This window comes from Oncorhynchus mykiss, chromosome 28 (genome assembly GCF_057628025.1).
Source record: "Oncorhynchus mykiss isolate SJ-2025 chromosome 28, ASM5762802v1, whole genome shotgun sequence".
Lineage (NCBI taxonomy): Eukaryota > Metazoa > Chordata > Actinopteri > Salmoniformes > Salmonidae > Oncorhynchus > Oncorhynchus mykiss.
Genome location: NC_143049.1, coordinates 24,045,111 through 24,067,943, shown reverse-complemented (window position 1 = coordinate 24,067,943; position 22,833 = coordinate 24,045,111). Strand labels below are relative to the sequence as shown.

At 42.0% G+C, this 22,833-nt stretch overlaps 1 protein-coding gene across 4 annotated transcripts in view; it reads left to right on the top strand.

Moving 5' to 3' along the window:
- The window catches only part of LOC110508763 (high affinity 3',5'-cyclic-AMP phosphodiesterase 7A), a 31,263-nt gene that overhangs the window by 5,634 nt on the left and 2,796 nt on the right, over positions 1–22,833 (top strand). The window contains exons 2-12 of one of the 4 annotated variants that reach the window (XR_016493054.1): positions 13,680–13,749; positions 15,907–15,993; positions 17,245–17,399; positions 17,507–17,570; positions 17,894–17,989; positions 18,147–18,411; positions 18,536–18,667; positions 18,956–19,047; positions 21,175–21,319; positions 21,527–21,623; positions 21,753–21,833. Coding sequence is in view for 3 of the 4 variants with exons in the window: in XM_021589547.3 (XP_021445222.1) it covers positions 13,680–13,749; positions 15,907–15,993; positions 17,245–17,399; positions 17,507–17,570; positions 17,894–17,989; positions 18,147–18,247; positions 18,536–18,667; positions 18,956–19,047; positions 21,175–21,319; positions 21,527–21,623; positions 21,753–21,833 (1,120 nt within the window). In the remaining variant the exon portion in view is untranslated. Of the gene's footprint in view, positions 1–13,679; positions 13,750–15,903; positions 15,994–17,244; positions 17,400–17,506; positions 17,571–17,893; positions 17,990–18,146; positions 18,412–18,535; positions 18,668–18,955; positions 19,048–21,174; positions 21,320–21,526; positions 21,624–21,752; positions 21,834–22,833 lie in introns of all 4 variants that reach the window. The other 3 variants (XM_021589549.3, XM_021589547.3, XM_021589548.3) reach the window with 3 other exon arrangements.

The window sequence follows — 22,833 nt, the reverse complement described above, 5'->3', positions numbered from 1 at the left end:
GGCATACCTAACTCCTCCAGTTTTGGGACTGAATTTATTCAAGGCTACAGCTCCAGAGCGTCTCAGAAAAACTTTCCCCTCTTTTTGTCTGTCTCGCTTCAGCTTGCCAGACTGACTTGTCTTGTGTAACATGTTACCAGTACAACTGAATCTTTCTTTATGTAGCGAAAGGAGCCACATTGTTCTGATGACGTTAAGTGCATAGTAGAACAGAGACTTGGGAACGTCAGTGATCTCATTCCCCTCATGTTAAATACTCATAGTATAAACTTTTTTGTCTTAACCTTGGCAGCACATCCTGTTGGACTCATGTTGCTGTGGCAAGATGAAGTACATGTACAGTAAGGGCTGGGAACACTCATGATGTTCTGCCAGATGGTCCAATGGGAATTGTACTGATCTGGTACTTGGTTGTGATTCTAACTAAGTGGATTTTCCACAAGGTGGATTTTTGATTACTAGGTAAAATCTATCTTTATCAACACTGGATTGATTTGACTAAAAGCATAGCTCTTATTATGTGCTCCATGTTTCATATTGACTATTCATATGACTGTATGCCAACTCCCAAAATTGCCATGCTTACAGAAAGGCACACATACTGTAGAAGCTAGGCTAGGCAGTCATCTCTTTGTCACTTTTTGTTAGTTTGTCAAACCCCTACGTCATGAAAAACGTGACAGAGGTGTAAGAGTGATGTACACCATGCTCCTCTACCCCCCCTGAAGGGAGAGAGATCGTGGTGTGTGACGCTCATACCAGCCCTTCGCTTGGCTGGCAGCTGGGTGACCTGGTGCATTCCCCTATACAGCCAGCAAGCCAGTCAGGCAGTCCCAGGAGTGTTAGGAGTGGGCAGTCAGTCAGGTGATGGCTAGCATTGGAGCTAAGACAGCTGCACAGTCCGTCAGATGATGGCTAGCATTGGAGCTAAGACAGCTGCACAGTCAGTCAGATGATGGCTAGCATTGGAGCTAAGACAGCTGCACAAGGCTCCACTTACTCCCCGTCCGTCCCTCTGTCCCCTCCTGCCTGCCTGGGCCTTGAGCTGTCCTTCGTCTGCGTGTCTGCTAATATTTATCAGGGCTGAAACCACGACACAGAAACACACGCATGTACAGCCAGGGAGAGGGACTATGATCCTCGGCCGCGAGGTCCAATGGGAATTGTACTTATCTGGTCCTTGGTTTTGATTCTAATGAGGTGGATTTCCCACAAGGTACGGTAGGGACTCTTGACACCAGCAGATAGTTTATCTCGTAGTCCAAACTGACTATCGCTGCCTCTTTATCAACACTGAGCTGATTTGATTTTGAAAAGGATCTCTCCAGCGCAGACAGATGGACTGTGTGTCTGTTTACTTCCTTACTGGGAAAGGAGGTGGGGTGTGAGTCACTATGAGCTCACACTGTGATCGTCTGCTATTCTCAGGGACTGATATTTTGTTTTGATTTTGACTAGTTTCATCAGGAACAGTTGAGACTTTCAAATGGTACAGTATAAGAAGAATAGCACATTGAATTTTAGTGAAATAGTTTTCGTAGTAGTATGGTCAAATGTTGTAGTGCTTGTTTATCTTTTAGGTACATCAGTGGGGACATGTTATGGTTCCATCATAATTTAAGTATTTAAAGGGGCAGTGCTGTCAAGTGATTTCCTGTTTTTTTTAATGATATTTCCACACAGGTCAAAATTATACTCTGAAATTGTGAAAATGATGATAATGCCCTTTTAGTGTAAGGAATTTTGTCAGGAATTTCAGCCTGTTCAGGTGGGATGGAGTTTTTGGTCCAGAGCATAACATTACAATCTGATCTGATTATTCTGACCTATGACAAGTCATCTTTTATTTGCATATTTGTCCTCCTACTTTGAAGTGGTAAGGGGTAGGCTCTCTAGATTGTTCACGAACCGATCTGCCAATCAGGGCTGTGTATGTAAATATATTTAAATGAGTATCAACTCTCCAACATGATCAGACTGAACATTTCAATGGCAAAAGGAGGCTCAGGGAAATAAATGCTGAAAATATTATTTTGAGTTATTTTCAACCAAAAAATACACTGTGATTTATTAGATACATGGTGATGATTTAAAAAATATTGCATGGGGGCTTTAATGACAAAAGCTCTATGTCCAAAATCATTGAGGTGTCATTGACTCTTTGGGTGGTGGGAAAGTGAATGGTGACATTTGAGTTGTTCTCTTTGCTCCATGTGGTTTGTGGGATTTTCCCAGTGGACAATCCTGAAACCCAATCCTGTTGCTGCTAATTAGACGGCTTTCTCTCTGCAAGCAATTTCCCACGGGCCAGCGGTGTTTTGTTTCATTAGCTGAAACTGAGCTTGGGTAAGGGTTTGGCCAACAGTACTGGAATCTTTCACAGATCCCTTTAAATCCCATTAGCTACTTAAAGTAACGATTCACCCATTTTGAATGTTGTATTGTTTTTGTGCATCTCTGGGTGATGTTCTATCACTTCCCTGGGTAATTTCATGTTTTCATGCGTTTCTCAGCTATTGCTGTTCAAGCAGGCAGGAATTTGTCCGGTATGAAGTAGCATTGTGATAAAGCCACTTTCACTACACTGGAAGTTAATAGGAAAATGACTTTTAGATCATGAAAACACCTATCATACATGTCAGATTTCAATACTGACCGGTGACATAACACGGGAGGTTGTCTCCTCTCAAGTGAGCCATTTGATAATATTTTTGCAATATTCCTACGTCGAAATGTGTAATTTAATGGATGGTCTAACACATGTTCTCCTATTTGTCTGCCTCTTCAGTCCAGGGTGCATTACATCCAGTGGAGGCTGCTGAGGGGAGGAAGGCTCATAATAATGGCTGGAACGGAGCCAATGGAAGGGCATCAAATTATAGCTGTGTTCAAATAGTCATACTAACCGTACTATTTGTGATGGAAAATTGAGTATATAGAATGTACTGTATACTGAACTCACTAAATGTACAGTAGCCCTTATCCAGCTATCCAGTTAGCTAAACACTTTTTACTTGAATCACATTGTGAAACCTCAATAAACACAAAAGTACATGTTTTCACTTACACTAGAATAGAGCACAGAATGTGTTCCACAATAACTGAACTAAATGTATGAAAATAGGAGTAAGAGTACTCAATCTAGAGCCAAATATAAAGTTACTAGAATGCAACTGTATGCTTGATATTGCTTAGCTAGGTGTCCCTAGGGAGAACTTGCACATCTTACACATTGCTTCTCTTCTGAACTGTTTCTTGTCACATGCCACAAACAGGTAAATTCTACACTGCTGCACTTAAACTCCCACTCAGGGTGCTAAACATCTAACAGGTCCAGAACACTCCCCTCCTGGGGTATTTAACGATCCCACATAAACCTAACTCTGACCACTGGTGTCTTCCGAAGAAAGAAGGAGAACCATTTCGGAAATAGGCAGAGAGAGGACTTTCATAGTTCCCTCCTTGACGACTCTCCCGTTGACTTTCCTCACCATCCCATCCCAGCTGGGAAGGGTCTTTACAACGATGGCCATAGGCCATTAATTTATTTTAGCCTGACTGTCTATTAAGACAACATCCCCTTCTTTAAGATCTGGCCTCTTGTTCTGCCACTTGCGTTGGCTCTGCAGCGTGCAGAGATACTCCCTCCACCACCTGTTCCAAAAGGTGTCCACTAGACTTTGTACTTGCTTCCACTCTTGCTTGTAGAGTTCAACTTCCCCGAACTTGCCTGGTGGAGGAGGGGGGACGCCAGTCTTCAGGGTCAAGAGCATAGCTAGAGTGAGGATGAGGGGTGATTCCGGGTCTGAAGATACTAGGAGTAGAGGCCTGGCATTCATCACTGTTGTGACCTCGGCCGTCAGTGTTGTCAGGACTTCATGTGTAAGGCGGGAAGATCCACAGTGGAGGAGCATGCAGTCGAGGAAACGACGTGCAATGCCAATCATCCGCTTCTATGCACCACCCACATGGGATGAGTGAGGTGGGTTGAACACCCAGGTACATTTCTGTTCTTGGAGATACAGTTGTAGTCAAAGTTTACATACACCTTAGCCAAATACATTTAAACTCAGTTTTTCACAATTCCTTACATTTAATCCTAGAAAAAAAAATGTATTAGGTCAGTTAGGATCACCACTTTATTTTAAGAATGTGAAATGTCAGAATAATAGTAGAGATTTATTTGAGCTTTTATTTATTTCATCACATTCCCAGTGGGTCAGAAGTTTACATGCATGGTAGCATTGCCTTTAAATTGTATAACTTGGGTTGAATGTTTTGGGTAGCCTTCCACAAGCTTCCCACAATAAGTTGGGTGAATTTTGGCCCATTCCTCCTGTAACAGAATCAGCTTTGTAGGTCTCCTTGCTCACACACACCTTTTCTGTTCTGCCCACACATTTTCTATGGGATTCAGGTCAGGGCTTTGTGATGGCCACTCCAATACCTTGACTTTGTTGTCCTTAAGACATTTTGCCACAACTTTGGAAGTATGCTTGGGGTTATTGTCCATTTGAAAGACCCATTTGTGACCCAGCTTTAACTTCCTGACTGATGTCTTGAGATGTTGCTTCAATATGTCCACGGTTTTCCTACCTCATGATGCCATCTATTTTGTGAAGTGCGCCAGTCCCTCCTGCAGCAAAGCACCCCCACAACATGATGCTGCCACCCCCATGCTTCACGGTTGGGATGATGTTCTTCGGCTTGCGAGCTTCCCCCTTTTTCCTCCAAACATAACGATGGTCATTATGGCCAACAGTCCTATTTTTGTTTCATCAGACCAGATGACATTTCTCCAAAAAGTACGGTCTTTGTCCCCATGTGCAATTGCAAACCATAGTCTGGCTTTTTTTATGGTAGTTTTGGAGCAGGCCGAGAGAAGACTTTCATAGTTTGACGACTCTCACGTTGACTTTCCTCACCACATACTAAGTGGTCTTTCCGGTTGTGTCTATATAGGACTAGTTTTTTTGTAGATATAGATACTTTTGTGCCTGTTTCCTCCAGCATCTTCACAAGGTTCTTTGCTGCTGTTCTGGGATTGATTTGCACTTTTTGCACCAAAGTACGTTCATCTCTAGGAGACAGAACGCATCTCCTTCCTGAGCGGTATGTCGGCTGCGTTGTCCCATGGTGTTTATGCTTGCGTACTATTGCTTGTACAGATGAACATGGTACCTTCAGGCATTTGGAAATTGCTCCCACGGATGAACCAGACTTGTGGAGGTCAACATTTTTTTTCTGAGGTCTTGGCTGATTTCTTTTGATTTTCCCATGATGTCAAGCAAAAAGGCACTGAGTTTGAAGGTAGGCATTGAAATTCATCCACAGGTACACTTCCAATTGACTCAAATGTTTTTTAATTTAGCCTATCAGAAGCTTCTAAAGCCATGACATAATTTTCTGGAATTTTCCAAGCTGTTTAAAGGCACAGTGAACTTAGTGTATGTTAACCCACTGACCCACTGGAATTGTAATACAGTGAATTATAAGTTAAATAATCTGTCTGTAAACAATTGTTGGAAAAATTACTTTGTGTAATGCAATTGTGAAATTGTGTAATGCACAAAGTAGATGTCCTAACTGACTTTGGAGTGGTTGAAAAACAAGTTTTAATGACTCCAACCTAAGTGTATGTAAACTTCCGACTGTACCTCTCCACGCTTTCTGAACTGGAGCTTGATCCAGCCATCCTCCAGGTCTCGGCAAGAACCAACAAAGTTTGTACCACAATCTGAACGTATCTGCTTTGCTTTGCCTCTGATTGAGGAGAATCTTCTCAGGACGTTTATGAGCCTGTAAGCACTTAGTGATTCAATTACTTCTATGTGTCCAGCTTTTGTGCACATGCACAAGAACATAACCGCCCACCTTTTGCTATTGGCGTGCCCTCTGGTGCGGCGTGAGACCACCTCCCATGGGCCGAAAACGTCTGTGCCTACTTAGGTGAAAGGTGGCGTTACCTGTAGCTGTTCAGCTGGCAGTTATGCCATCTGCTGGTGTTCTGTCTTCCCGCTGAGCTTCTTGCACGTGACACACTTGAAGAGTGCACCGCTGATATCTCTTAGCTCCAACCAACCAGAATCAATCTGCTCGTATGGCACACTCTGTGAAATGTCTCCCATGATGCTTCACAGCCTCATGGGGGTGACGCACAAGCAAGTTTGCCAGGTGGTGAGGAACTAGAATGATGTGGTTGACATCGTTTGTTCCTAATTTAGATTGCTTGATTCGGCCTCCAACTCTGAGCAGTCCTTCACGGTCATGATGGGATGCAGACTTCGTAGACTGCTGTCAGGTAGGAAAACTGTGTTCTGCTGCTATGCACCTAAATTCCTCTGCATAACACTCGTCTTGGACACTCTATCACAAGGACTTTGCCTCTTTCCAGCTCTTCTTCAGTGCGATTCTTCAGACAGATATGCCATCCATGGCAGCTGCTCTCTTGTGCAGGCTGAGAGAAGATCTGAGCTATGTGGATTAAGCGTGCTACTGTCCTTATGAGACTGTTCCACTTGGAGAAATTCTCAAAGCATTTGGAACTCAGCACTGAAAATACACACAGTTCTCTTCCAGGGACTTCTCTCTGAAACCTCTACACTTCTTTAACAATGAGACTTGTTGTGGATGGGGCGGTGCTTATTCAAATCCACTGGTTTCTTCTGATCCCCCGTGTTTTCTGTTGAAGATACTTGTCTTGTGGACAGATAATGTCTTCCCGTGTCTGTCTTGCTTGTCTCCTCTGACGGGTGCCGCATGGGAGGAAAAGAGGTTGATGCTGGGGTCTGTCCTGACTTTGGCTTCTCTACGGATGAAGTTGGTGAATACCCAGAATGGAGGGAAGGTGATGTTGTTTTCTAGCTTGAATTTTGACCCTTATGATGGCCACTTTTCCTGCAGGCCATATGGGAGCTTCTCTACGATAAGGCTTACCCCTCTGGATGTGTCCAGGTACAATAGGCAAGGTAAGTAGCCATCTTGCTTTGCAGTTTTGAGCTCCAATGGTAGATCTCTACGGTCAGAGTCTCTGGGGATCTTTATTTGCCACCTTGGGGATGTTCTCCAGCTTGGCAAAGAGAGCCCTTTCAATGGCTTAAGATGAACCATAGCTTTCCTCAAGTCTCTTCCAGAGCATCATCAGCGCAGCTGGCGGATGTCTGGCATGGACTGCCTTTATCCTACGTGCCTGCTCAGAAGACTGCGCCAAGCCATTTGATGAGCAGGTCAAGCTCTTCTCCTGCTGAAAGGCCTAGCTCTGATGTGGTATTACGGAATGAGGCTTTCCAAGCCTAATAGTTCTCAGGTTCATCATCGAATGTAGTTAACCCTGTAGTGACCAACTGGCTGCGGGCAAGGTACTTGGCAAGGCCTTGGTGGTGGGGGTTACACCATATTCACCTTGAGTAGATGATCTGCAGGGGTTCCCATGGGAACAAGTAGGAAACTGCTGGTGACTTTCTTCTTTTATCCTCCCATTCTCTGGTTGTTGGCCTTACTCGGGCTGGCGAGGGTTGTATGACCTGGTGTAGGTTGTTCATCTGTGTGTGTTTGGTTGGTGGCACATTGCACGTTACCTGATGTAACTGTGTCAGAGTCACATGGTTCTTTGTCCCTCACTCTGTTGAACTGCTGACTTGAACTAAGGCTAGCGTGTATCACATAGTCCAAGGTGCGCTGAAGGCATTTCTGGTGTGGGACTGGGGGTGAGAACCGGCCAGCCAAACCAAACTTCCTGTAGAGCAAATGTAAATCAATTTATAACATTTTTGACATGCGTTTTTCTGGATTTTTTGTTGTTGTTGTTCTGTCTCTCACTGTTCAAATAAACCTACCATTAAAATGATAGACTGATCATTTCTTTGTCAGCTAGAAGCAGAGCTGCCATATCTGTCGGCACTAAGGCCTCTGTACTGTTTTGGGGCGATTATTCCAAACATATGGAGCAGAAAAGGTAAATCACTCTTTAGTTAACTCTGAAGACACTAAAGGCGTCTCCAGAGTTAACCAACTGTGTGAACTGGTTTGATAACTTGTAATCATGGACCCTTAATAATAAACCTTTTTATAATAAACAAATTCCTATACAGGGTTACATATGGGTTTCTAGGGCACAACATGTGCTTCAAAAGTAGCTAGAATTAATGTAGGCTGTATCTCAATCAGTTAAAAAAAAGAAGTGTTTTCTGGTGCTCTCAACTATTTAAAATGGGGAGCACCAGTGTTACCAACTATTTTTTTACATGTATTTTTTATTTTTAGATCTCTGGTAGTAGTAGTACAGTGGTAGTATGTGTAGTAACATAAATAGTAGTAGTAGTAGTAGTAGTAGTATATTGGCTTAGCAGCAGAATCATAGAAACATCATCGATTGCTTATTTTATTAGTGGACTTTAAAGATGAGGTCTTGATAAGACAGGCCAGTCACAGCAAGTCTTAGGAATTTTATGATGGATAACTGAATTGGGACACAGGGTTGAAATAAATCATCTGAATGTGATGTTGAGTTAGAATAAATTGTGGGTAGCAAGGAATAACAGTGCATTTCTGTTCATTCACCAAACTTTATGGTTTTTGGAAGAAACTGTACCCCTGTGTTTGAAAGGATGTTGTGTGTGTCCGATTCCATTGTTGTCAAAAGTAATCAATCACGATGACGTACTGAGATTTATTGAATGATGAAGCCAGTCCACTTGCATTGAGATTACGCTGATAGCAGAGTCGTGAGCAGCAGTTGTGTGTTGACTTGTGAATGTAGCATCTAAGGTCAAGCATTTTAACAGGAGCGAGTGGCGTGAGGAATGGAGGCATATGTCCGTCCCAGCCTGACAGACGCCACAGTGTTTGGAGTGCAGCGAGGCAAGCCGGCACAGCCCACATAGCGCCATGTAAAGGGAGATGCCAGTTTCTTGTCTGAAGCACATTTGGGCACAGCAGGTTTGGATGTCTTACAGCCCTTGTGTGAGGGCCTGATATACCCCGGCTTTGGCTGCCATAAACAACTGATTTGTGTTAACAATGGCGTTGTTGGTACTACAAATACTGCCTTCAAACCAAGGCTTCATATACTGCTCTGTCTGTTTTAGTTCATATTAGATTCGCTTTTTTTAAACTATAGCCTAGGCGATATGTAATGTTATAGTATTGTCTGCCCATAAACTAAGACCTTGTGCAATTGCCAGTATGTGGTTTGAAATGAGGATGATAAACTAGAGGATGAGTCACTCTCACTCAGTAAATAGTAGAGAAGCAGCGCAATGTCCAATCCATTTCAGTAAATACTTTGTCATTAGCTGCTCCATAAACACAATAGGAAAACAACTCTGTAAACAGACAGGGGTCGCAGCCAGTTTTCGGGTTGTTCCACCAATTCGATGCCTTTTGAGAAGTGTAACTTGGACATATAGAACTTTTAATTTCAACTAATTTTAACATTCTGTCATAGGGTTCAACTTCATAAAAAAACGTATTTTCCCATCTCGATGTTAAATTGCTATAGTAATTGCTGCCAAATAAAGTAAAAGAGATGACCTTAACAGGGTTGACGGTTTCATCTTAAATTAGCCATAAGACCCCTTGTAACAGAGGGAATGGAAGCTTGTTGTGTGCAACAGGGAGGGGGCATAAGCCTCCCCCTCTTACACTGCTGCTACTCTCTGTTATTATCTATGCATAGTCACTAACTCTACCTACATGTACACTACCATTAAAAAGTTTGGGGTCACTTAGAAATGTCCTTGTTTTGAAATAAAAACAACATCAAATTGATCAGAAATACAGCGTAGACATTAATGTTGTAAATGACTATTGTAGCTGGAAACGGCAGATTCTTATGCCATTAAAAAATACAGTGCCTTGCGAAAGTATTCGGCCCCCTTGAACTTTGCGACCTTTTGCCACATTTCAGGCTTCAAACATAAAGATATAAAACTGTATTTTTTTGTGAAGAATCAACAACAAGTGGGACACAATCATGAAGTGGAACGACATTTATTGGATATTTCAAACTTTTTTAACAAATCAAAAACTGAAAAATTGGGCGTGTAAAATTATTCAGCCCCCTTAAGTTAATACTTTGTAGCGCCACCTTTTGCTGCGATTACAGCTGTAAGTCGCTTGGGGTATGTCTATCAGTTTTGCACATCGAGAGACTGACATTTTTTCCCATTCCTCCTTGCAAAACAGCTCGAGCTCAGTGAGGTTGGATGGAGAGCATTTGTGAACAGCAGTTTTAAGTTCTTTCCACAGATTCTCGATTGGATTCAGGTCTGGACTTTGACTTGGCCATTCTAACACCTGGATATGTTTATTTTTGAACCATTCCATTGTAGATTTTGCTTTATGTTTTGGATCATTGTCTTGTTGGAAGACAAATCTCCGTCCCAGTCTCAGGTCTTTTGCAGACTCCATCAGGTTTTCTTCCAGAATGGTCCTGTATTTGGCTCCATCAATTTTAACCATCTTCCCTGTCCCTGCTGAAGAAAATCAGGCCCAAACCATGATGCTGCCACCACCATGTTTGACAGTGGGGATGGTGTGTTCAGCTGTGTTGCTTTTACGCCAAACATAACGTTTTGCATTGTTGCCAAAAAGTTCAATTTTGGTTTCATCTGACCAGAGCACCTTCTTCCACATGTTTGGTGTGTCTCCCAGGTGGCTTGTGGCAAACTTTAAACAACACTTTTTATGGATATCTTTAAGAAATGGCTTTCTTCTTGCCACTCTTCCATAAAGGCCAGATTTGTGCAATATACGACTGATTGTTGTCCTATGGACAGAGTCTCACACCTCAGCTGCAGATCTCTGCAGTTCATCCAGAGTGATCATGGGCCTCTTGGCTGCATCTCTGATCAGTCTTCTCCTTGTATGAGCTGAAAGTTTTTAGAGGGACGGCCAGGTCTTGGTAGATTTGCAGTGGTCTGATACTCCTTCCATTTCAATATTATCACTTGCACAGTGCTCCTTGGGATGTTTAAAGCTTGGGAAATCTTTTTGTATCCAAATCCGGCTTTAAACTTCTTCACAACAGTATCTCGGACCTGCCTGGTGTGTTCCTTGTTCTTCATGATGCTCTCTGCGCTTTTAACGGACCTCTGAGACTATCACAGTGCAGGTGCATTTATACGGAGACTTGATTACACACAGGTGGATTGTATTTATCATCATTAGTCATTTAGGTCAACATTGGATCATTCAGAGATCCTCACTGAACTTCTGGAGAGAGTTTGCTGCACTGAAAGTAAAGGGGCTGAATAATTTTGCACGCCCAATTTTTCAGTTTTTGATTTGTTAAAAAAGTTTGAAATATCCAATAAATGTCGTTCCACTTCATGATTGTGTCCCACTTGTTGTTGATTCTTCACAAAAAAAATACAGTTTTATATCTTTATGTTTGAAGCCTGAAATGTGGCAAAAGGTCGCAAAGTTCAAGGGGGCCGAATACTTTCGCAAGGCACTGTATATATCTAATATAGGCGTACAGAGCCCCATCACGCGTTCCAATGGCACGTTGTGTTAGCTAACAAAGACCTTCCTTCTGAAACTCGTCAGTTTACTCTTGTTCTGAGAAATGAAAGCTATTCCATGTGAGAAATTGGCAAGAAACTGAAGATCTTGTACAACGCTCCCTTCACAGAATAGCGCAAACTGGCTCTAATCAGAATAGAAAGAGGAGGCCTCCCGGGTGGCGCAGTGGTTAAGGGCGCTGTACTGCAGCGCCAGCTGCGCCACCAGAGACTCTGGGTTCGCGCCCAGGTTCTGTCGTAACCGGCCGCGACCGGGAGGTCCGTGGGGCGACGCACAATTGGCCTAGCGTCGTCCTGTGGCGGGCCGGGCGCAGTGCGCGCTAACCATGGTTGCCAGATGCACGGTGTTTCCTCCGACACATTGGTGCGGCTGGCTTCCGGGTTGGAGGGCGCTGTGTTAAGAAGCAGTGTGGCTTGGTTGGGTTGTGGAGGACGCATGACTTTCAACCTTCGTCTCTCCCGAGCCCGTACGGGAGTTTAGCGATGAGACAAGATAGTAATTACTAACAATTGAATACCACGAAATTGGGAAGAAAAAGGGCTAAAAAATAATAAAAATAAAAATAATAGAAAGAGGACAACTGAGCAGGAGGACTAGTTTGAGAAACAGACACCTCAAGTCCTCAACTGGCAGCTTCATTAAATAGTAACCTCAAAACACTCAACGTCAACAGTGTTTGAGAGGTGACTCCAGGATGCTGGCCTTCCTTAAGTCTATCTATGGGTAACAGTTACTCTAGCCTGTCTATCTATAGGTAACAGGGTTGATGTGTTACTCTAGCCTGTCTATCTATGGGTAACAGGGTTGATGTGTTACTCTAGCCTATGGGTAACAGGGTTGATGTGTTATTCTAGCCTGCTTGACATGCTTGACCTGCTCAGTTTTGAGCAGAAATGGTACACTAATCATATTTCAGAGCACACAGTAAGCACACTGTTTCAAATGATACCAAAACTATATTTTTAAAGCAACTACAGACTCATTGTTGTAGTGTCTGAAAGCAGGACAAAATGTCACATCTCCCAACTTGAATAGTTATTTCTCAATAATTATTTTGGATACAGATTTCAAAGTTATGCCAAACCTCCTTCCCCAAATTATCTTTCTATGGATTTAATTTCAGGAAGATCCAAAACATCATAATTATCCTTGGGCCAATCTTGTGTGGAATTGCCCAGCTCCTATATTGTAGTTCAGCCTTCCTCGGCTTTCCTGCATGGTCACCCCCTGGAGCATATTACTCTGTAATCACCCCTGTTTGCTGTCAGTCCTCTCTGATCTTTTTTGACTTGGCTTACAGTTGTATACTGGTATGGTATTGCCCAGCAGTTAATTTGATATCAGGTCTTGTAATCTAACTTCAATGCAAGGTCACATGTAAGACTTTATAAATACAGCCACTGGCCAAAGAAGTCCGTATGGCATTTATGTTTTATGCCTTTGCATTCAACAACACTTTTGGGGCTAGGGATGGGCTGATGGAGGAATATCATTTATACAAATAGGTTGAGCAGATTGACGTCATAGTTAGATTTGAGTGTCCCCAGATGTGGCACTGAGCCAGCATTTGCTGCAGAGGGAGAGGAGAGCGGAGAGGAGAGGAGAGGAACTGACTGGGCTGTGCTTGTTTCCACTAGATAGCACATCCACAAAGTCAGATTACACATCCAAAAAGTCCAAATTGGAGAGAAAAAAGGTTAGGGTTAGGCATTAGGGTTAAAGGGGAAGGGGGATACCTAGTCAGTTGTCCAACTTAATGTATTCAACCGAAATGTGTCTTCCGCATTTAACCCAACCCCTCTGAATCAGAGAGGTGCAGGGGGCTGCCTTAACCACACTGCGAACCTGCATGTCAATTAAGGTTAGGTTTAAAATCTGATTATGACTTTGGCTGTGCCAGTTTGTGGCCACTACAGAGCTGCTTCCAGAACAAGATTCATGACAGAAAATGCTAACCTGCTTATTTTACCACCACCCCTCTGTTTAAAATGTACGTCATTCAAGTTATGTTCATTAATTTGGAGAGCTTTTGAAATACAGCTCACAACCTAGGGGAATTTGCAACGTTTGTCATCCTTTTCCTAGAGGTGAACAAAACACCCCAACAAGTGTTTTATTGTAGGAGTTTTGTCTAAATGATCCTTTTCTTGCAGAGACGAGGGGCGATCTCCTATGACAGTGAGGATCAAACGGCTCTCTACATTCGGATGCTCGGTACGTATGGTATGATATTCACTGGACTTTATTTTTTTTATCACTCCATGAATATTTTAACATATCGTATGACCTTCACCTACCTTTTCACCATCCATAAGGATATTGATTATTTAAGTAATGGTTTGTTATTCAGTAGATACAGTGCCTTGCAAAATTATTCATCCCCCTTGGTGTTTTTCCTATTTTGTTGCTTTACAACCTGTAATTTAAATAGATTTTTATTTGGATTTCAATGTAATGGACATACACAAAATAATGCAAATTGGTGAAGTGAAATTAAAAAAAATGACTTGTTTCAAAAAATGGAAAATAGAAAAGTGGTGCGTGCATATGTGTTCACCCCTTTGCTTTGAAGCCCCTAAATAAGGATCAGTGTTGGGTTATAAAAAATATCCAAAACGTTGAACATCCCATGGAGCACGATTTAAATCCATTATTAAAAAATGGAAAGAATATGGCACCACAACAAACCAGCCAAGAGAGGGCTGCCCACAAACTCACGGACCAGGCAAGGAGCGCATTAACCAGAGAGGCAACAAAGAGACCAAAGATACCCCTCAAGGCGCTGCAAAGCTCCACAGCGGAGATTGGAGTATCTGTTTATAGGACCACTTTAAGCCGTACACTCCATAGAGCTGGGCTTTACGGAAGAGTGGCCAGAAAAAAGCCATTGCTTAAAGAAAAAAATAAGCAAACGTGGGAGACTCCCCAAAGCATGTGGGATACTCTCCAAACATATGGAAGAAGGTACTCTGGCTAGATGAGACTAAAATTGAGCTTTTTGGCCATTGAGGAACGCTATGTCTGGAGCAAACCCAACATCTCTCATCGCCTTAGAACACCATCCCCACAGTGAAGCATGGGGGTGGCAGCATCATGCTGTGGGGATGTTTTTCATCGGCAGGGACTGGGAAACTAGTCAGAATTGAAGGAATGATAGATGGCGCTAAATACAGGGATATTCTTGAGGCAAACCTGTTTCAGTCTTCCAGAGATTTGAGACTGGGACAGAGGTTCACCTTCCAGCAGGACAATGACCCTAAGCATACTGCTAAAGCAACACTCGAGTGGTTTATGGGAAACATTTAAATGTCCTGGAATGGCCTAGTCAAAGCCCAGAACTCAATCCAATTGAGAATCTGTGGTATGACTTAAAGATTGCTGTACATCAGCGGAACCCATCCAACTTGAAGGAGCTGGAACAGTTTTGCCTTGAAGAATGGGCAAAATATCCCAGTGGCTAGATGTGCCAAGCTTATAGAGACATACTACAAGAGACTTGCAGCTGTAATTGCAGCAACAGGTGGCTCTACAATGTATTGACTTTGGGGGGGGAATAGTTATGCACGCTCAAGTTTTCAGTTTTTTTGTCTTGTTTGTTTCTCAATAAAAAGACTATTTTGCACCTTCAAACTGGTAGGCATGTTGTGTAAATCAAATGATACAAACCACCCCCCAAAATAAATTTTAATTCCAGGCTGTAAGGCAACAAAATAGGAAAAATGCCAAGGTGGGTGAATACTTTCGCAAGCCCCTGTAAGCAATCTCTCTGCTGCTGCAATGTACACACAAGGTTGGAAATGAAAGACTTCTGTGGGTATTCTTACTCTTTCTCAGTCAGTATAGCTAGGCATGTGTTTCTGTTTTAAGATCTTTTATTCATTGTCAATTATGAATACAGGATCTTAAACACTTACTCTTTCTTAGTCCGTATGGATAACAGTACTTAAATATATTTTAATCACAGGTGACAAATGTAAGATAACATTGTATTACCTATTACTACATAACTCTTATCTAGTAAAACTGCAGAGCCTGTTTTGATCTAGTCTGAATAGAGAGGCCTGCCTCTTCTCCAGCTCTACACTGACACCAGTGTGAATACTAATAGTCACTTTGGCACTGTGTCACAGCCAGGCTTCCTGTTTAGCTTTGTCTGTGTCGCCTCAGCCTTTGCTTCCCAAATGGCACCCTATACCCTATAAAGTGCACAACCTTTGATCAGATGCCTTTGGGGCCCTGGTCAGAAGTAGTGCACTGCATAGGGAATACGGTGCCATTTGGGACACAGCCTCAGTCTTAACAGGCCCAATGATTTACTAAATAAAACCTCTCATTATTGCAAGTACCTTGAGGACTATGTTTTCCCATTCCTTCTAGGAGATGTGAGAGTCAGAAGCCAGGTGGGGTTTGAACCAGAGCGAAGAGGGTCTCATCCCTACTTGTATGTCGATTTCCGAACTTTGCATTGTAAGTAAGAACCAAAAACAATGTGCCACCAACCCTTGAAATATCTTCTATCAATGAAGAAGCTGAACCTTTTTGCAATCCATGATTTGTTGCTCTTATGATTGAAGTAACCCTTTGTCTGATACATAGATGTATGAACTAAATGACAGATACTGTATGAAGTAAACACTAAACATCACTAATGTAAATGTAGGTAGTGCATCTAATGGATATGAAACTTGAGTGTTATTCTTGCTACTTTTAAACTGTCATCTGCTTGAATTAATGAAATAAAAGCACTTGTGATATTAGTCACTTGTAAATTGAATTGTCTGAAAAGGTCTATAAAAAGACCATTGTTCAAAGTGTCTCTAACAAATTGATAAATGGAAGCCATCCAGCTGGCTGCCCTATTGATGTGATCGTAAGTATTGTGTTTGCTGACAGTGCAACATTTTCCAGCAACCGATATTGCATTTTAGAATTGTTGGGGACCATCGCCTGTTAGACATTAGACATTCATTTGTTCTGGATCTGTCTGTAGGTGCCTTGATCTTTCGAATAATTTTCTAGAATGCTAGTTTGCTGCAAAAGGCTTTTTGAGGCTTGCTAGTCTGCCATGGTTGGTGAGTGTGCGTTGACAATGCAGGACTGAGATTGGTGGGCTGCCAGCTGGCTGGAGAATGGACTGCTGTGTCAGCAGCATGTCTGCACACTCACACCCCTTTGCACTAGTCACATTGGTGGGGGTGGCCACGGTATGGCAGGCTCAAATCCTCTGTTTGTCCTCTGTCCGTGCAGATGGGATTTTAGGGCTACTCACTGTTTGAATTGGCTTGGTAGTCTTCCTTCATCTTTTCATCAAGTTTCACAGTAAACACACTCTGTGTGTTATTCACACTCTGTGAAATGCATCTGTTGTACGGTATATTGTTGTTAGTACAACAAACCAACTAACAGTATTAGCCTGATTTGTTATTGACTTATTGTATTGGTGTGTATTTTACGTTGTCCTGAATGATATGCAGTACTATGCTTTTAATACAGAGAGTTTACATTCCTTTGTTTTCAAGCAGATGAAGAGTATGGAATTCTGTGATAGAATATATGGACATCTCCTGAAATCTTCTTGAAAGATAATGCAACAAAGCATGATGTTACTCTTACTTGAAATGGATTCAGTTGTTACATAAACTTGGCATAGCTTTAAAAGAGAGTCAGTGCATTTCAACCATAGCTAATGTAAATGGTTCTGTACTTATGTTTCCATAGCCCGACCTGAGGCTGCGCGGCCTGTGTCTGCCAGGAATGTTCGAAGGTTGCTGAGCTTTCAGAGGTACCTCCACTCGTCACGGTTCTTTCACGGCATCCCAGCCAACAACCCTCTAGGCTACATCCTTGACGATGACTTCACAGGTCAAGCCAAGGTCAGTGCCACTGCCAATCTATCTAGCAACAGTACATCATTTGTGTAGATGTTCATGTTGTAGTATCACTGAGCAGGACTAACTGTATAATATTTCATATGTTTCAGTTAATGCTGCAGAAGGTTGGAAACTGGAACTTTGATATTTTCCTGTTTGACAGACTTACGAACGGTACGGTGTTTTCCTAGGTGATTGTTGCCCTCTGCTGTTTAAGAATTGCAGATGCAATACATGCTGGCTTTATGGCTCACCTTGACACATATTGCTCTCCATTTCTATTTGGAGAATGTTCAGTCATGAAACATTAGTTTGTATAAATTTGCAGAATAAAATGTGATTTTGTTGTGGATGGCGTTTTGCTAGTCAGACTAATTATATGGGTTTGGAGTTCAACTTTAGATTAAAGACTAAGACTGTGTCCCTTGTCTGTTATTACAAACTGTAGTGTTATTATGCATTTGTTAATTCATTGTTTCTCTTCTGCTTTCTGACAGGGAACAGCCTCGTAAACCTGACCTTTCACTTATTCAACACTTATGGGTTAATTGAGCTCTTCCAGTTGGACATGATTAAACTTAGAAGATTTTTAGGTATGGAAATAAATACATGTTGAAATGATTAAATGCATATTGCATTGGGACATGGATTTATTTAAACCCAATATTGTCTACTTGAATGAAGTGGTGATGCATAGTTGAAACCATCTGCAAATTAACTGAATAACCAATGTGTTTGTGTTGTTATTAGTCATGATTCAAGAGGACTACCGCTGCCAGAACCCCTACCACAATGCAGTCCACGCTGCAGATGTGACTCAGGCCATGTATTGTTACCTGCAGGAGCCCAAGGTGAGAAAAAAGGACATGGTTTACCACTAACAAATTGCTCATCTACACCTGAATTATATACTCTGTAAGAATAAGGTCATAAAGTATATCGATACTCGAAACCCTGTATGTGTTTTTGTGTTTGTTTGTTTTGTTTGTTTTTGTAGAAGGATGTGTAGATTCTGGTAAGACATTTGAGCTTGTATCCTTCAGTAAAATAATATGACTCTACAAGTACACCTGGAGAGGTTTGTTCCAACTGTGACTCTTCGTGAGGAGTCTGATGAGGAGGGTTCTGTGTGTTTGCAGCTTGCTGAGACGCTGACCTCCTGTGATCTCCTGCTGGGTCTGCTGGCTGCTGCCACCCATGATCTGGACCATCCAGGTGTCAACCAGCCTTTCCTCATCAAAACGGACCATTACCTAGCAGCACTGTACAAGGTAAGGCCCTATACTAGAAATAACCCAGGGGCTCAATGCTGATGCTTGTGGTGATTAAACCATTTCCCCAACTGGGATCAATAAAGTACTACTCTACTCTCGCTCTCTACTCGTCATTATTTGAGTCTCTGATGGATAAAATGCTGATGTAGTTTTCCATCAAATGTTGAATGACTTTGAAATACATGTTAATAGCTGGCATCAGACATCAACTAGCCCATGTACAATATATTGACCTCTGTAATGAGTAATGCAAGTATTTTTTGGGTTGTGTTTGTCCTTTTGTAGAATAGCTCAGTTTTGGAGAATCACCACTGGAAGTCTGCGGTGGGCCTGCTCCGCGAATCAGACCTGCTGTCCCACCTCCCCACTGAAGACGGGTCAGTTCACAGACAGGGCACCTGCTATATTAAATTCAAACTTTATTTGTCCCCTTAGGGGGAGAGAGAGATACACATTTTTGTTTTGTTACTGGATACAGAGAATGAGAGGCCATCCTCTGAATTTAGTTTCCTCAATTTTTATGTTTTGATGTGTGCCGTGAAAAAAGTTTGATTGGATTAGGATCGCTATGTAATGTGCTTGATTTGGATATATGAGATGCATGTGATTACTGCCAGTGATCCACTAAGACATTTGGTTTATGTACACTACTGGTCAAAAGTTTTAGAACACCTACTCATTCAAGGGTTTTTCTTTATTTTTACTATTTCCTACTTTGTAGAATAATAGTGAAGACATCAAAACTATTAAATAACACATATGGAATCATGTAGTAACCAAAAAAGTATTAAACAAATCAAAAAGTATATCTATTTGAGATTCTTCAAATAGCCACCCTTTGCTTTGATGACAGCTTTGCACACTCTTGGCATTCTCTCAACCAGCTTAACCTGGAATGCTTTTCCAACAGTCTTGAAGGAGTTCACACATATGCCAAGCACTTGTTGTCTGCTTTTCCTGCACTCTGCGGTCCAACTCATCTCAATTTGGTTAGGTCGGGGCATTTTGAAGGCCAGGTCATCTGATGCAGCACTCCATCTTTTAAAAAATGTATTATTTCACCTTTATTTAACCAGGAAGGCCAGTTGAGAACAAGTTCTCATTTACAACTGTGACCTGGCCAAGATAGAGCAAAGCAGTGCGACACAAACAAAACAGAGTTACACATGGGATAAACAAACGTACAGTCAATAACACATCACTCTCCTTGGTCAAATAGCCCTTGCACAGCCTGGAGGTGTGTTAGGTCATTGTCCTGTTGAAAAACAAATGATAGTCCCACTAAGCCCAAACCAGATGGGGTGGCGTATCACTGCAAAATGCTGTGGTAGTCATGCTGTGCCTTGAATTCTAAATCAATCGCAGACAGTGTCACCAGCAAAGCACCATCACACCTCCTCCTCCATGCTTCGGAACCACACATGCGGAGATCATCCGTTCACCCACACCACGTCTCACAAAGACACAGCGGTTGGAACCAAAAATCTCCCATTTGTACTCCAGACCAAAGGAAACATTTCCACCGGTCCATTGCTTGTGTTTCTTGGCCCAAGCATGTTTCTTCTTATTATTGGTGTCCTTTTAGTAGTGGTTTCTTTGCAGCAATTTGACAGTGAAGGCCTCATTCACACAGTCTCCTTTGAACAGTTGGATGTTGACGTGTCTGTTACTTAAACTCTGAAGCCTTTATTTGGGCTGCAATTTCTGAGTCTGGTAACTAATGAACTTATCCTCTGCAGCAGAGGTAACACTGGGTCTTCCATTCCTGTGGCGGTCCTCATGAGAGCCAGTTTCATCAAAGCGCTTGATGGTTTTAGAGACTGCAGAAACATTGAAGAAACATTAAAAGTTCTTGAAATGTTCCGTATTGACTGACCTTAAAGTAATGATGGACTGTCGTTTCTCTTTGCTTATTTGAGCTGTTCTTACCGTAATATGGACTTGGTCTTTTACCAAATAGGGCTATCTTTTGTTTACCCCCCCTACCTTGTCACAACACAACTGATTGGCTCAAACACATTAAGAAGGAAAGAAATTCCACAAATGAACTTTTAACAAGGCACACCTGTTAATTGAAATGCATTCCAGGTGACTACCTCATGAAGCTGGTTGAGAAGAATACCAAGAGTGTACAAAGCTGTCATCAAGGCAAAGGGTGGCTATTTGAAGTATCTCTTTTGATTTGTTTAACACTTTTTTTGGTCACTACATGATTCCATATGTGTTATTTCATAGTTTTGACGTCTTCACTATTATTCTACCATGTAGAAAATAGTGTATTTAAAAAAAATTAAAAAACTTGAATCAGTAGGTGTTCTGAAACTTTTGCCCGGTAGTGTAATACTAACTATGGGGTCCACAGATTTAGCTCATTTAAATGTATCTTCAGACTTGTGTAATCACCCATTGCAACATTGCAGTAAAAAAGGCTTTTTTTTGTTTATGAAAATAACTGTTTCATTACTCGATATACTAATAAATATCGATTGGATCTTGTCATTTAGATTGAACATGGAGGAGCGGCTTGGATCCCTGATTCTGGCTACGGACATCAGCAGGCAGAATGACTATCTTTCAGAGTTCAGGACACACTTGGACAAGGGAGACCTCTGCCTCACTAACGGAGGACATCGACACTTTATCCTTCAGGTGAGCAAGGTGTTTCCCACCTAACAAAAGCAGCATAAATGACTGTACTATCCATCACCCTTTTGAACTGTGGTGATGTGATTTGTGGCATTAAGAGATCATGTGAATCTCTGCGGGACTGAAGTGTTGCAAAATGTGCAGCTTGAAACAGTAAAAGTGAATCAAACTGAGTTATATGTTGTCCTTTTCCTCATTGACCTTGTAAAGATGGCTCTGAAGTGTGCGGACATTTGCAACCCCTGCCGACCGTGGAAACTCAGCAAACAGTGGAGCGAGAAAGTGACAGAGGAGTTCTTCCACCAAGGTACTATATCATGAAACCCTGTACTGGGCTAGTCCTCTCTAATCTCAATCCAGGTGTTTATTAAGAGTGCAACCAAGCATGACAGTATGGTTTATATACTAAGTATTAACCAATCCTTCTTTTCATCAGGTGACATTGAGCGGAAACATAATCTTGAAGTAACCCCACTCTGTGACAGGCAATCCAACTCGGTTGCCAATATACAGATTGGTAAGGTTACCCCTCTTAATCCAAGTTTGTATATGATTTAAGTACAGTGCCTTGCGAAAGTATTCGGCCCCCTTGAACTTTGCGACCTTTTGCCACATTTCAGGCTTCAAACATAAAGATATAAAACTGTATTTTTGTGTGAAGAATCAACAACAAGTGGGACACAATCATGAAGTGGAACGACATTTATTGGATATTTCAAACTTTTTTAACAAATCAAAAACTGAAAAATTGGGCGTGCAAAATTATTCAGCCCCTTTACTTTCAGTGCAGCAAACTCTCTCCAGAAGTTCAGTGAGGATCTCTGAATGATCCAATGTTGACCTAAATGACTAATGATGATAAATACAATCCACCTGTGTGTAATCAAGTCTCCGTATAAATGCACCTGCACTGTGATAGTCTCAGAGGTCCGTTAAAAGCGTAGAGAGCATCATGAAGAACAAGGAACACACCAGGCAGGTCCGAGATACTGTTGTGAAGAAGTTTAAAGCTGGATTTGGATACAAAAAGATTTCCCAAGCTTTAAACATCCCAAGGAGCACTGTGCAAGCGATAATATTGAAATGGAAGGAGTATCAGACCACTGCAAATCTACCAAGACCTGGCCGTCCCTCTAAACTTTCAGCTCATACAAGGAGAAGACTGATCAGCGATGCAGCCAAGAGGCCCATGATCACTCTGGATGAACTGCAGAGATCTACAGCTGAGGTGGGAGACTCTGTCCATAGGACAACAATCAGTCGTATATTGCACAAATCTGGCCTTTATGGAAGAGTGGCAAGAAGAAAGCCATTTCTTAAAGATATCCATAAAAAGTGTTGTTTAAAGTTTGCCACAAGCCACCTGGGAGACACACCAAACATGTGGAAGAAGATGCTCTGGTCAGATGAAACCAAATTGAACTTTTTAGCAACAATGCAAAACGTTATGTTTGGCGTAAAAGCAACACAGCTCATCACCCTGAACACACCATCCCCACTGTCAAACATGGTGGTGG